The following is a 13,688-nucleotide window of genomic DNA, read 5'->3' as shown; positions in this document are numbered from 1 at the left end:
CTAGTCTTAAAGGAAACTTGTTATGCTGCATATACATTATAATATATTAAGTGCCTGCCTGATCTTGTCACTCCCAGTATGTTTTATTACACTGTATAGACTTAATTTACAAAAGCTAGATGCACCCAAAGTACCAAAATGGCCTCAAGATTGTGTTCATTAAATGCCTTACACGGTAGGTGCATTTGCAGCTATTTGATCTCATCCATATTACATATCTGTCTTAATTTGCTGGTGAGCACACTATGCAGCTATGGGAGGGAGCTATGTATCTAACACTGCCTTGGCCTGGCTGTCAGTACAGGACTTGCTATGTATGTTATGAATCACATGAATATTGGTGTCAGTGTTCACCAATGGCTCACCCACATGGCTCCTCTTCATTTGCAGGTGCAAGTTGTGCCAACTTACAGTTTACCAAAGACATGAATCTTTGTATCGCTGGTATCCAGAGCAACATTTTACACCTAACTTTGGATGGTGCAATTAGACTGGAATTCTGGCAATAATGAGCCTATAGATCGCTCTTTGAATTGGATTAGTAAATTACTTTGTGACCACAGTTTACCTAAGAACAAGATAAATGTTAAAAATGTTCCCTTAAAAAATGAGTATTAAGCATTTCTGCACCTGGTAAACAGGTATTACTTAATTCTTATAAATCTAAAATGCCAAGGGCTGTGTTAATTTTGGATTTCTTATGCAAATTCCAGGATTTTGTCTTAGCTTTCTGCATTCATTCTGGTTACTGCCATTAGCAGGCAGAGAACATAATGCATTTATTTACTGAGAGATGTTCAGATCTACACTGTAATGCCGGAAGCAAAATAAAAACAATAATCCATGTAATAGTACTAAATTTACACCAGATGTAGAAGCCGCCATGTTGCATAACAGCCAGAACTTGGATTCTCCTTTCCTTAATAGTTTCAGTTCTCTTATTATGCACAGCAAGCTTTCTTCATTTGTTTCAGAGGTGACAGAAACTGTAAGGCCAGCAATTTCTTCCAAAAATACTTATATTATAATCTTGAGAAAAGTATTATTGCATTGTTTGATCTATTAGTACAAACCAATATACAAGTAAAAAGACTTTCATGCTTTGAAATAGGGTAAAATATCATATCCCATATCCCAATATATCCCATTATCAATACTAGTATAGGATCCATTATCCAGAAACCCATTATCCACAAAGCTCTGAATTACAGAAAGGCCATCTTCCATAGACTCCATTGTAATCAAATGATTAAAAAATGTGTTAAACATTTCACTTTTTCGCTGTAATAATAAAACAGTACCTTGTACTTGATCCCTGCTTTATTGGAAGCAAAACAATTCTTTGGGGTTTAATTAATGTTTAAATATTTTTTTATTTTAATTACAGAGACCCCTTATCCAGAAAACCCTAGGTCTTGAGCATTCTTGATAACAGGCCCCATACCAGTAGCCTGCTGCCCATTAATACAGAGTAAAGCATGGGAACATATTTTTGTATGATACAAATATTTTGGATTTTTCCATAAAAGATTACATTAGTCACATGTTTTTGCCTTGCCAAATAATAAATACAACCTGTTCAAAACGCCTCCACGCTTATAGTTATTAAAATATGTGAACTACACAAATCTCTGCAATTATTAGTTATAGTTGTCTTTTGAACATATGAAGGCGTCTGAAAGAATAATGAGAAAGCACAACAAAAAGAAACCCACATCTTTATTCTTAGCAAAATGTTTGAATGTACAGTGTCATTAAATGCAAGTGTTGCCATGTACAGTATGTGATAAAAAGTGTAGAGTTAGTTCTTATTTATGCTGATGCTGTATGCTTGCACAAATGTTTTCTCCTCTTCAGTTGTATATAATATATATCCTCATGTCATATTTTATTGAGCTTAGTATATAGTTAATTGTAAATTATCTAAAATCCCCTTTCCAAACAGATATATTTTCAGTATGTAACATATTTTCAAATTGTCATAGATAGGTAGCCTAAAATGTGTTTATAGTGTGTAGAAAAACACTTCGCTAAGCAAGCAAATTAAATGACATATATTCTATAATCGAAATCCATTACGAGGTAAATGAACCGATGTGGATGTTTGACATAGAATTAATCCTTGGTGGTGTTGGTAATTATTACTTCAAGACTGAAGAACTTTGTACAATATATTAAGAAAATGTCTGTATTACAACTGCATTATTAGGTTCACAGCTAGAGCAAGTAGAATACAGCATTTTACTGTAATGGATGTGTAAGTTTTATAATAGGCACTTTAAAAGGTAGGCATGTTACTGCAACACTTTAAATACTGAAATCTAGTAAATTACTTCCAATGATTATTTTTTATCCCTCAGTATTTCTGGCTCCTCGTCCTTTCTCGAGGCTTAGTTGGTATCGGAGAGGCAAGTTACTCCACCATCGCTCCAACAATCATCGGGGACCTTTTTACAAAGAACACACGTACCCTTATGCTTTCTGTTTTCTACTTCGCCATCCCACTTGGAAGGTACCTTTTTTACTATTAAATGTGCTTTTGTATACATATTGTATATATCTGTGTAAGATAGGAGACACAATACTTAAAGGGGGGGTTGGATTGGCTGGATGAGTTCCAGGAGAAATACAGGCCCTTGAGTGTATAACATAATTGCTAGCAGTGGTCATATGATTTATTTGCAAGTTAGCAAGTCATTGATCCCACAAGTAAATGATAAGAATAAAATGCAAACTTTAATTTAACTTAAGTTGTTGCTTATCGGGCTGCTGTATCCTAGACTTGCTTACAGTATATGGTACATTCTTTATAGCTGGTTCTTGTGCTGTGGTTGCTATCACTTTGAAGAGCAATGTGGTTTCTTTTGGAAGTTCCCCATGAAAAATGTAATTTGACTTTGCATAGCAAGATATAGAACTTATTTCACTTTGAAGCACTACTAATAAGCAGTATGATAAGGAGCATGTCTCTATGTGAAGTTAAATAAATGCATTGGTCATTTTAAAGCAATTAGCACAGTTTAAAGTTAAACCTGCTTCTATGAAAAGGTTTCTGTCAGTGCTATCATATCTCCACTAAAAATAAATTAATGATCATACAGATCAGCTATACCATTTAGATATTTGTTAGTATGAGATTCTTAAAAATAAAACAGGATTGGATAGGCTGGACTGGATATTGTATAATTTATGTCACAACTTTGATTAGCTCTTTATCACAAGTTCTCAACTTGTTATCACTATATAAATCAATTAGTTTTAACCTATGGCCAAAATTGTGTCTCTTTTTTGTTTAAAGGGGATCTTCTTTAATAAAGTGAAAAATCCTGCGGCATTATGCAATAGTAATTAAAATATGGTACATAATGCATTCTAATGGGCTTCAAATCAGCCCCCTGACAAAAAAGTTCAAGTAACCCTAATATAAATAATGATGAGGATTACATTCTTGCAGTTACTCAAGCATTAAAACTAATTTTCAGTTTGGTCTTGAATACGCCTAGAGTAAGAATGCCCTGAATTAAGTGCCATGTTTGTATACCTACTGATTATACATCTTTTGTTCTAGTGGCCTTGGTTACATTACTGGATCAAGCGTTAAGCAAGTTGCAGGGGACTGGCGCTGGGCCTTAAGGGTAAGGAAAGACTTCTATTGTGCTTAGATCACGTTAGCATTTTGTATTTTAGAGACAATTAAGTAGTGAACATTGTTGTAGAAACGAAGACCAATTGAGGTAAAAAGATAAAGTTTATTTGACACAAGCTCTGTGGATTCTGAACTCACAAAGAGTCAGAACCCCCGAACAAAGAAATCACAGAGTTTTTATAAACTTATGACATTAGAACTTGCGTGCATAAAAGGCTGTTACCATTGCCAGAGCACAGAGATATTGCTTCACAACACAGAAAAACAAAAAACTGCTCAAATAACCAATGGAATGGTTCTTCCTCAAGGTTAAGGTGATATGACCAAGCTATCTTGAGAACAGAATCCATCCAAATCAGGGGGCTCCCGGGGGAATCTGCATACAAAGAATTTTATTCTTTCTCAACAATGAGTAATGTCCCCCCAAATACACTTCACCCAGAACTACAGCATGCAATAGACTGTAGCTCAGAGTACCAGATGTATATAATGAACTAGATGCAAGTTGATGTGTGTCTCTACCTGCCACAGACATGTAATTCAGATTCACAGGTATAGGATATGCTCATTCATTCTTTTGCAATGAAATAGAAGAAGCCCACCTTTCAACCTAACAAAAGTAATACATAATGTAACAATACAATGAATATGTAAAAGTGTAGATAGAAGTAGCAACCACATCAATGTCTCAAAATAACATGAGCATCCCATATCCTTAAAAAATGCATTATTGGAGTATTCATGCCTTCATGTATAGTATGTGATTAATGAAATGTGCAGATCCAATTTACTGTCTTCACATAAGTCATGCATTAAATTTTAGCAGATACTTTGGGGCCCATTTACTTACAATCAAGCTTCGGTTTTTTTTTTCTTATATTTCTAAAACGTTCTAAAAATTCCAGGTTTATTAAGTGTAAAAACTAAAAAAACCTCTAAAGCAAAACTTCACCAAGTAAAAGTTGTGAAGGTGCTATAGAAGTCAGTGAGATTTGCGCTGATCCTATTGGACTGCTTTTAATCAGACTTGGGGGTTTACAGTTTTTTTCTTCACTAAAAATTGTCTGAAAAACTTGAAATATTAGACGTTTTCAAGGTATTTGTATTTTTTAGCACATAGTTCAGTGCTTTTTTTGTTTGTAATTTTTATGTTCAGATCTTTTAATAAATTCAAAACTATCTTGGTTTTTGAACTTATAAGTCTAAAATCCAACCTTTAATAAATAAGCCTCCTAGAGTACCTTCGCATCACACAAATATGTCCCATTTCAGGGGTTCTGAGAACTATAGGGGTAACCCAAGGATATTGTATATGCAGGTGGCCAAGAGCCTTGTCATGGTTCATGGCTGAAAACCAATATCCCTGTTGCAAAAGTAAACACTCCTTTCCACACTCCACATCCAGCACATTCTTCTCTCCAGTGCATTTAAATCCTTTCTGTTTGACACAAAAGATGCCTAAAATTAACTGTGCCCTTTTCCCCCCAAAAGAGGAAACTAAAGAAACCAGTAATTGTTCTTTAATACTACTTTTCTTTTTGGCATGCATGTAGAACATTCATTACATTTATTATTTGATGCTAATCATTGGGTTGGGCATCACATTTTTTCTGGCTGTTAAACTCTACAATGACCATTTCCTGCTTTGAGAGGAAAAACACACACTCTGAGTTTCCACTTGAATTTTGTTTTTGCTGTTAGTCTCCTAACTTCCTTCTTTTCTGGACACAAAGGGCATTAAAGCTGTCTGGTTAGGAATATAAATATAGGCAGAGGAGTAGAGGAAGTTGGTGAGTTGCATGGGATCTTCACCTTTGACTTATTTACTTTTATTCTTTTGAATTCAACCGAAACATAAAGATCAAAACCTTGTTGAAGTGTCCTGGGTAGTAATATTGGGACTGGGAATCTGGTATTGAGCTGAGTATGACCTCCTATAAGGAAGTCCAAGGGGTACTCATCAGGTTGTCTAAAATGAAATAGAATAAAAACTCAATAGTGTTATAGATATATAATTAAATAAGTGTATATACTTTATACAGATAACATAACTGTAAACCTTCATCTATCTAGCTCAGTCAATTTAAGAAACAGCCCTGCTAAACACTAAAGATAGCCAACTTAAATGTATAGTATAGAGGTCACACTGCCCTCCCTAAATTAATTTCACTTAAATAAAGGCAGCTCTGTTCTGATGTAGCAGAAATTAAACAAGACCTCTCCCATTTATAATCTTTACTGTTTGGACATATGCTTATACTCTTGCCATTATACATCAAAGACCAGGGGAGTGACCTACTCCCACTAGGTCCCCCGAAAAACATTTTTTGGAATCTGTGATCTCCTGTTTGTATACATTCAGCCTGCAGGGGGTAGTGTGTCCTTATTGGGCTCCATCTCCCTTGCAGGTTACCTTGCTGCTCCCTCTGGTAAATGAATGTTGCTGGGAGGCACTGATTGTAAACTTCTTGAATCAAATGCAGTCTGCAACCCATCTGGCTAGATTTTCTAGAAGAGTGCTACATTTCTATACTATGTCCTTGATATACATAGAAATATTACTCTAGTACTGAAATTCTGCTGTGCCTACTGCTCAATAACAACTCAGTGGCATTTATTCAAAATTGCAGGCTAAAACAGGCTACTAAATAATGTTTTTCTTCCTTGTCATTTGCTGCTCTAATTAACAGGTAAAGCTTTGTTGTTAATACATGATTTCCTATCTTACAGGTTTCCCCGGTGTTGGGCATTATAACTGGTACATTGTTGTTAATATTTGTGCCCACAGCAAAGCGAGGCCATGCTGAGCAGCTAAAAGGGAGCTCCTGGATCCGAGACATGAGGGGACTGATAAAAAAGTGAGTCTGCAACACAAGATACTGCATACCAGCATGCTACAGAATTTTAAGCAAAAATAGGGACAGTTTACAAACAACAACTTGATGGGCAAGGTTACAGCACACATCACACAGGAGCTTAAAGGATTTCCAGCAGTATAAATTTTAGCACATTTACAAAACACTTTCATAACTAATTGATCAAGGAAGACCAGAAAACAAATGTTTATATCTGAAATGCCCAATATTTTTACCAAGCTATAACATTTGTTACCGCTTGGTTAAGAATATCAAACATCAGCCCCAAGCTTCCACCCTGGCACTGCCATGAATTTTAATATTCATCTGATTACTCATAATTAAGGCTTAATACTTCAGTGCCATTAAATACAAACAAGTATAATGTGCTCACACAAATTCGTACACTTATGAAAAGTTTTTGTTTATGTATACAGTATATGCATGTAAAACATAAATATTTTACAAGAACAGAAAGAATATCATGATGAGAGGAGTATTTCGTAATGGGTGCTGTGGTTGTTTAATGTTCGTTTAGGGACATTCCTAAAAGTAGCAGATACAGTGACTATATATGAACTGAGGAGATTGCAAGACCAGACTTGGAAAGGCAATGCAGCTAAACTCAGCTGGAGAATCAAATTATAGTCTCTGCAGCAATTTGGGGGGGGGTTCAATCTCATTTATTACTGAATTTAATTATTTCACTTAGATCTTAATTGGCTCTTTAGCTGAAGACCTACTTAAAATGAATGGACTGCATGAAACACATAAATCAGTTATATACCTCATAGGGATTTGCGACTGCTTAGGATTTTATGGGATATTAACCCACTGGTGGCATATGACAAACGTATTTTTTATGTAAAAAGTTATATCTTTCACAGATTGGAATACATCACCCACCATCCTTTATGTCAACAGAATGACATTTATACTGGCTCAGTCTGTTATTAATTAGCTCTGTTGACTTTAAAACCTAGTGAATACATATATGTATGACAGTGAATTTCTAATTATCAATGTAAATTTTGGTTTATTTCTTATACCCAGCCGCAGCTATGTCTTCTCATCATTGGCAACATCGACTGTATCGTTTGCAACAGGTGCATTGGGCATGTGGATACCACTGTATCTATATAGAGCTCAAGTGGTACAAAAAGCAGTGGAACCGTGTAACATTCCACCCTGCAGCACCAAGGACAGGTAAATACATTTGGTTTTGGTTAAGTTGTATAGGCTTCATACTGGCAAATGAAATGTAAGGGTATGGCTACATGGGGTAGGTGTTGTGCATAAAATGGCAATATTAATGAAATACTGCATAATCCTGGCATAATAAGGGTAGCGCACATAGAGCCAGATTCAGTTTCATGGGAAACATTATTTTATGGATTATCATGTAAGTTTATGGGCAATATTAATTTTGAGGAGGAAAAAAACATTTCTTCTAATTCAGCTCCAGTTTTTTTCTCATGTACTTCAATAAAAAATGCATTTGTTAATCAGAGGGATCAATGTTTCTCATTGCATTGCTTCTGGTTCTATAGGAACATCTGGAATTGAATTTGAAGATAAGCTTTTCCTCACAAACTACATTAAAAAAAAATTAAATGGGTTGAAATCCCCCATCAGGTTCGACCCCTCACTACCCTTGGAGAACACATATGCTGCTTCAAATGCTTCAAATGAAAGTTCTACTAGTAGTGGCCTCTGGTGTAGTGATCCTCTTTATGGCAAAACATGTCTCCTGCTATTTGTCTACTCTTCACAAATACATTAGAGGACAATATAGTCCCTACAGTATATTTAATGTATTTGTAAAGAGTAATCATGTTCTTAACCTTGACAGTCTTCCATCCCTCTTACCAGTTTTAGTTGCATGTCTCTGCACTCTCTCCAGAGAGAGAGCAAAGACTGGAGCCCAAAACTGCACTGGATATTCGAGGTGATGCCTTACCGGGAACCTATAAAGAGGCAAAATTATGTTTTTATCACTTGAGTCAATGCCTTTTTAACTCAAGGAATGAAAACATAATCGAAATCTGGTTTAAATTGCTAGATAGTTGCTAGAGAGTTTTTTTTAAAAAAAACTTCAGATAGAAAATATTGTACATATAAAATTAAGCTTTGGGAGGATAAGTGGCAGTTCAGAATGTACACAGGATTCTAGGACATCACTTTTAACCATCTATAAATTACTAAGCAATCCTTGGGGCAAGTTATTTAGTGAGTCCCTAGACTAGTTGTTGTCAGACTTATTCTAGTTCGAGCCACACTTTGACATCCAGCACTGGGTGAGGACCATTGTTGTATCAGTCATACAGCAACACTTTTTTAATATATCTAGGGTAGCACATAAATGTTCACAGAAATATCTCTACCCTTCAAACCTGTCTTACAGGAGTGTGTGGGAAAGCAAATAGAGCATTCTACTGAAATCTCACCTTAACTGGCTTTCGTACTGGGCCCTGCAGGGTGCATTAATGATGCACTTTAGTGCCGGTCTTAATAAACCTTTGTAAATTTAGATAAGATTTATTTTCTCATAGTGTTTTTTTGTTTTTCTTTTTTTGACAGTTTGATATTTGGAGCGATCACTTGTCTAACAGGCTTTCTAGGTGTAATCATTGGGGCTGGAGCAACTAAATGGTGTCGTCGGAAAACTCAGCGTGCTGACCCACTTGTCTGTGCTGTTGGCATGCTAGGATCCGCCATCTTCATCTGCCTGGTCTTTGTTGCTGCTAAAACCAGCATCGTAGCTGCCTATGTAAGTGTTGGATCTGAGGATCAGGTGTTAGTTGCTGCTGTACACTATGATTATATAATCTTGTTATGGGCAAATGTTAGTTTAAACCAAAAAGTCTGATAACCACTGATGTGGGAGATGGTGGTTACCATGATCATAGTTTAAAGGAGAAGGAAAGCTATGGAGGCATTTTATTGCCAATAGATTAGCTGCAATAGTGCAAGCTAGAATGCTATATTTATTCTGTAGAATGTTTTACCATACCTAAGTAAACAGCTCTAGAAACTCTCTGTTTGTTTAGGATAGGAGCTGCAGTATAAACATGGTGTGACATCACTTCCTACTTGAGTCTCTCCCTGCTCTGGGCTCAGATTACAGTAGAGAAGGGAGGGGTGGGGGGAGAGGAGCAAACTGAGCATGCTCTTGCCCAGGGCAATGAGGTTTAAGCTGAAGGCAGGAAGTCTGATACAGAAGCCCATGAGTACACAATACAAGGAAAGAAATGCAGTTTTTCTTTTGACAGGGGACTCAGAGCAGCACTACTTTGGGGTTTTACTGGTATATTTAGATGGACCTTTCTGATAAGGCTTACTTAGTTTCAACCTTTCCTTCTCCTTTAAGTGAGACGACTGATAAGCCTACAGCTTCTGAAATATTTTCTTTGTGTTTATATAATAGATATGTTAATTCTTCAAGTGAATCCAATTCTATCAAAATTGTATTGCTTGAAACAGTGGCACCTGGTCATGCTGAAACAAACAGCTTCTCTATGCAACAGCCATAGAGCGAGTCCAATATCACTAAAGGGAGATCAAGAGCAAATTAAAACAAAGCATTTTTGTGTTATGACAACAATATGTCTTCTTAATTTGGTAAAGAGCAGGAGAAATGTTTGTACAGGGACATAACGAAACATTGCTGTGATTAGTGGCACTGCTTCTAGGCCTGTTAGTGAAAAATGCTAAAGGGAGAAGGGCAGAACCACAGGGAGGCATAACGATTATAATTACAAATAAAAGAAGACTCTGGCAATACATAAATACAGATATTTTTGAGCAGAGGTGGTAGTATAACTGATATAGGAAGTCTCTTTGTATGCAATTTCCAAACAGCCATTTCTGAGGATACAATTTTTTTATATCTTTGCTTGGGCTGTATTTGTCCTTTTTGCTGAAATTTACAGCTCTCCAGGTAGGCGTGATATTTGGATGCTAGGCTGACTGGCTAAAAACAAAAAGGTATTTAATGTTATGCTTCATCGAAATAAAACAAACTAATATAATATTATAAAATAGATATAAAATACTGTCTAAAAGAGATATTTATAATATTTGTTATGAATTTGACCACACAAGCCAGTGGCCAAATAGCACGATCTTACAGAAAGACTTATTTCATAAAATTTTGTGCAATTGTGAGAAGGTAAAGTATTGGACTCACCAATGAACCATGACACAACCAAGTCCTGTCCTTTCTGCCTGCCTATGGGCACGTGGTAAATTCAGGCCCCATATGTGAGCTGCTCCTCCTTCTGCTCTGCAGGTGGTGTAGGTGGGATGGGTAGCGGTCGGTAAGAGCCCTTCATGTCTCCCCCCACCCGCCCCTTTAGAATTAAGTGTAGCCTAACATAGACCAAACTAAATTCTAGGTTCAGTCCACACTCGGAATTGGAGAGCAAGGGCCTGCGGCTATTTGAACAAAGTGCAAAAATAAGGTAATGTGATGGCTTTTTAAGCCCTTTGCACACTATGATACATTTATCATTTTAAACAATCGGCTGTGGTACAGTCTATAAAACTGATCATTTTGGGTACCCACCCACACATCCATACAGACATTCATACAATTTACATGGAAAATGACCAATTTTTATGAATAAAATGTGCGTGTTATGTGGGGTTATGTGGGTTCCTTTAATTTAAGAGAAATTAGGGGTATTTCATCATATAGGAATGCCTGCATGTCTTTGGGTTACAGCATACTATGTAGTAGTTAACTGTTTTTTTCAGAATTGATGTCCCTTTAAAGGAACAGTAACATCAAAAAATGAAAGTGTTTTAAAGTAATACAAATATAATGCAGTGTTGCTCTGCACTGGTAAATCTGCTATGTTTGCTTCAGAAACACTACTATTGTTTATATAAATAAGCTGCTGTGTAGCAATGGGGGCAGTCATTCAAAGGAGAAAAGGCTCAGGTTACACAGCAGATAAGCTCTGCAGAACATAATGGTGTAATCTATTATCCACTATTTAACCTGTGCAATATAACCTTTTTTCAATTTCCACCATTGCTACACAACAGCTTGTTTATAGGATCTATAGTACTGTTTCTGAAGCAAACAGATCAGTTTTGCCAGTACAGTGCAACAGTACATGATATTTTCATTGCTTTAAAACACTTTCATTTTTTGATGGTACTGTTGCTTTAAGGATCCCATAAAACATTCCCAGGAGAGTAGCGCAAATGGTGCAGTCTTCTGAAGCATAACAATAAAAGGTCTTTAAAACAGAATTACACAATAGCAACAAAGCAAATGAAAGAGGGGAGCTAATCATATAGAGGAAAAGCAAACAATAGCTGGAAATAGTATGTTACAAGATGTCCACTTCTGTGAATTAGGGTTGGCCTGCCACTGTAGCCATTAACCGTGCACACTGGGATCTGGCACATTTCAAGAATTTACAATACCTGCCTATTTTTCCCTTGCATATATTGGAGCTTTGCGAACCCAATAAAAATGCTATTCAAGATATAAATATATTAAATATATATTAATTAAGCCAACAAAAAAATAGAAGAATGGTAAATTGAGCATCACGATACAGTACGAGGCCACTGAGGAAATTGTCATTTGACATTAACATAGATTGCCAATAGCTAGTCCTCGGCTAGTTCTGCTGAAATGCTCAGTATACAGTATATAAATATTTGTGTATGTGAGGGCCAGGGGTGTAACTTTACATAAAGCAAGCCTTGCACTGCTGTGGGCCCAGTTAAGCACTGGCTGAGATAAGCAGTTTAAATATGTGTTTATGAATTTTATTTTCTTCTAAAATTTAGGGGGTGCCTGGAAAATATTTTCCTGTGGGACCCAGTGACTTCTAGTTATGACAAAATTGAAGGTTATAAATAATTTCTGTGATATACTTTTTATGGAAAAAATACTTTATTTAAAAAGTACTTACAGAGTGGGATTCATTTTTCCCACTTCCTTCAGCCCTCTGCAGTAACAGAGAATGACTTAGCCCCTGCTCTATTATTAAATACATATTGCTTTTATCCTTAGGAGCATGTTGTAACACTGACACACACAGTATATGTGAAAGTTACCCTTCATTTGCTGAATGATCTTTCATTCCTGGCTTGTACCAGGACATTGTACTGAATTTTATGCAGGATAGAGCAGGGAGGATATGGCTTCTCACAGTCTGCAGCACTGAATAATAACAATATTATGCCATCCTCAACCTAGATATAAATATGGCTTTATATATGGTATATCTAATGCAGAATTCATTTTTTTCCCCTGGCAGATCTGTATATTTGCAGGAGAAACTCTTCTGTTCTCTAACTGGGCCATAACAGCTGATATGTTAATGGTAAGTCAAACATTTCTTATAACGTAAATAGATCATATTCTGTTTAACATATACACGTGGATAGTCCTTGTCCCACAGGTGCAGAAAGGATTGACTCACTAACCCTTAAATACACAGCAAACTATAAAGACAAATTCCTTTTCTTATTGCATTCATTCATGTAATTGTGAGTTGCCATACTACTGTTTCTGCCATGGCCAAGGAATTGTCAGTAGATTTTTATGTTAGCTCTTCTACAGTATATTGCTCAATCTAGCTGCTCTATGAATACATTTACCAGACTATTTACCTTTGGTTAGAAACACTAGCTGGGCATATTACAGTGTGAAGCTGAAGCAATTGCAATTTTCCAGTGGATATACTCTTACACTTAAAGGTACTCACTGTACTCACTCACTGAAAGCTGGGTAAGCAATAAATCCCAGTAATTTATATTAATACAAAATTCACTATTTAGGCATACAGTGCTGTGTTTTTCAATTTAATGTCCTTTTCATAAAAAAAAAATAAAGGAATATAATTCTTGTTTTGAACAGAGTTTAATTATCCTGTAAAAATAACAATCTAGACAATTGACACTAATATACAAGACAAAAGCTTTACATATGTTTGATTATTATGTGCTTGTTTATTATTATCTTATATGTCAGGCTCAGAGAATGCTGTTGTGCTGTTTATTTGCTTACTGTTATGTCCCATTAGTAAAATCATTTTTTCTGCCGTTGGCTATATAAAGGCAAGGGAAAACAGATATGGGTTTATAGTCACCTGATACAATTGATGATTTTTCTCTAATAGAAAATCTGCTTCTTCTTTATGAATCTTTGCAAGATTGTT

General features: G+C 36.0%; 1 protein-coding gene across 2 annotated transcripts in view; it reads left to right on the top strand.

Annotated features, from left to right (window-relative positions):
• Nucleotides 1-13,688, top strand: part of spns2.S (spinster homolog 2 S homeolog) — an 81,497-nt gene that overhangs the window by 53,274 nt on the left and 14,535 nt on the right. For both annotated transcript variants that reach the window (XR_001934671.2, XM_018249693.2), the window contains exons 4-9: nucleotides 2,361-2,512; nucleotides 3,569-3,635; nucleotides 6,377-6,504; nucleotides 7,555-7,707; nucleotides 9,082-9,271; nucleotides 12,786-12,851. Coding sequence is in view for 1 of the 2 variants with exons in the window: in XM_018249693.2 (XP_018105182.1) it covers nucleotides 2,361-2,512; nucleotides 3,569-3,635; nucleotides 6,377-6,504; nucleotides 7,555-7,707; nucleotides 9,082-9,271; nucleotides 12,786-12,851 (756 nt within the window). In the remaining variant the exon portion in view is untranslated. The remainder of the gene's footprint in view (nucleotides 1-2,360; nucleotides 2,513-3,568; nucleotides 3,636-6,376; nucleotides 6,505-7,554; nucleotides 7,708-9,081; nucleotides 9,272-12,785; nucleotides 12,852-13,688) is intronic.

This window comes from Xenopus laevis, chromosome 2S (assembly GCF_017654675.1).
Source record: "Xenopus laevis strain J_2021 chromosome 2S, Xenopus_laevis_v10.1, whole genome shotgun sequence".
Lineage (NCBI taxonomy): Eukaryota > Metazoa > Chordata > Amphibia > Anura > Pipidae > Xenopus > Xenopus laevis.
The sequence above is the reverse complement of the archived record's forward strand: the minus strand, read 5'-3'. Positions and strand labels throughout refer to the sequence as shown.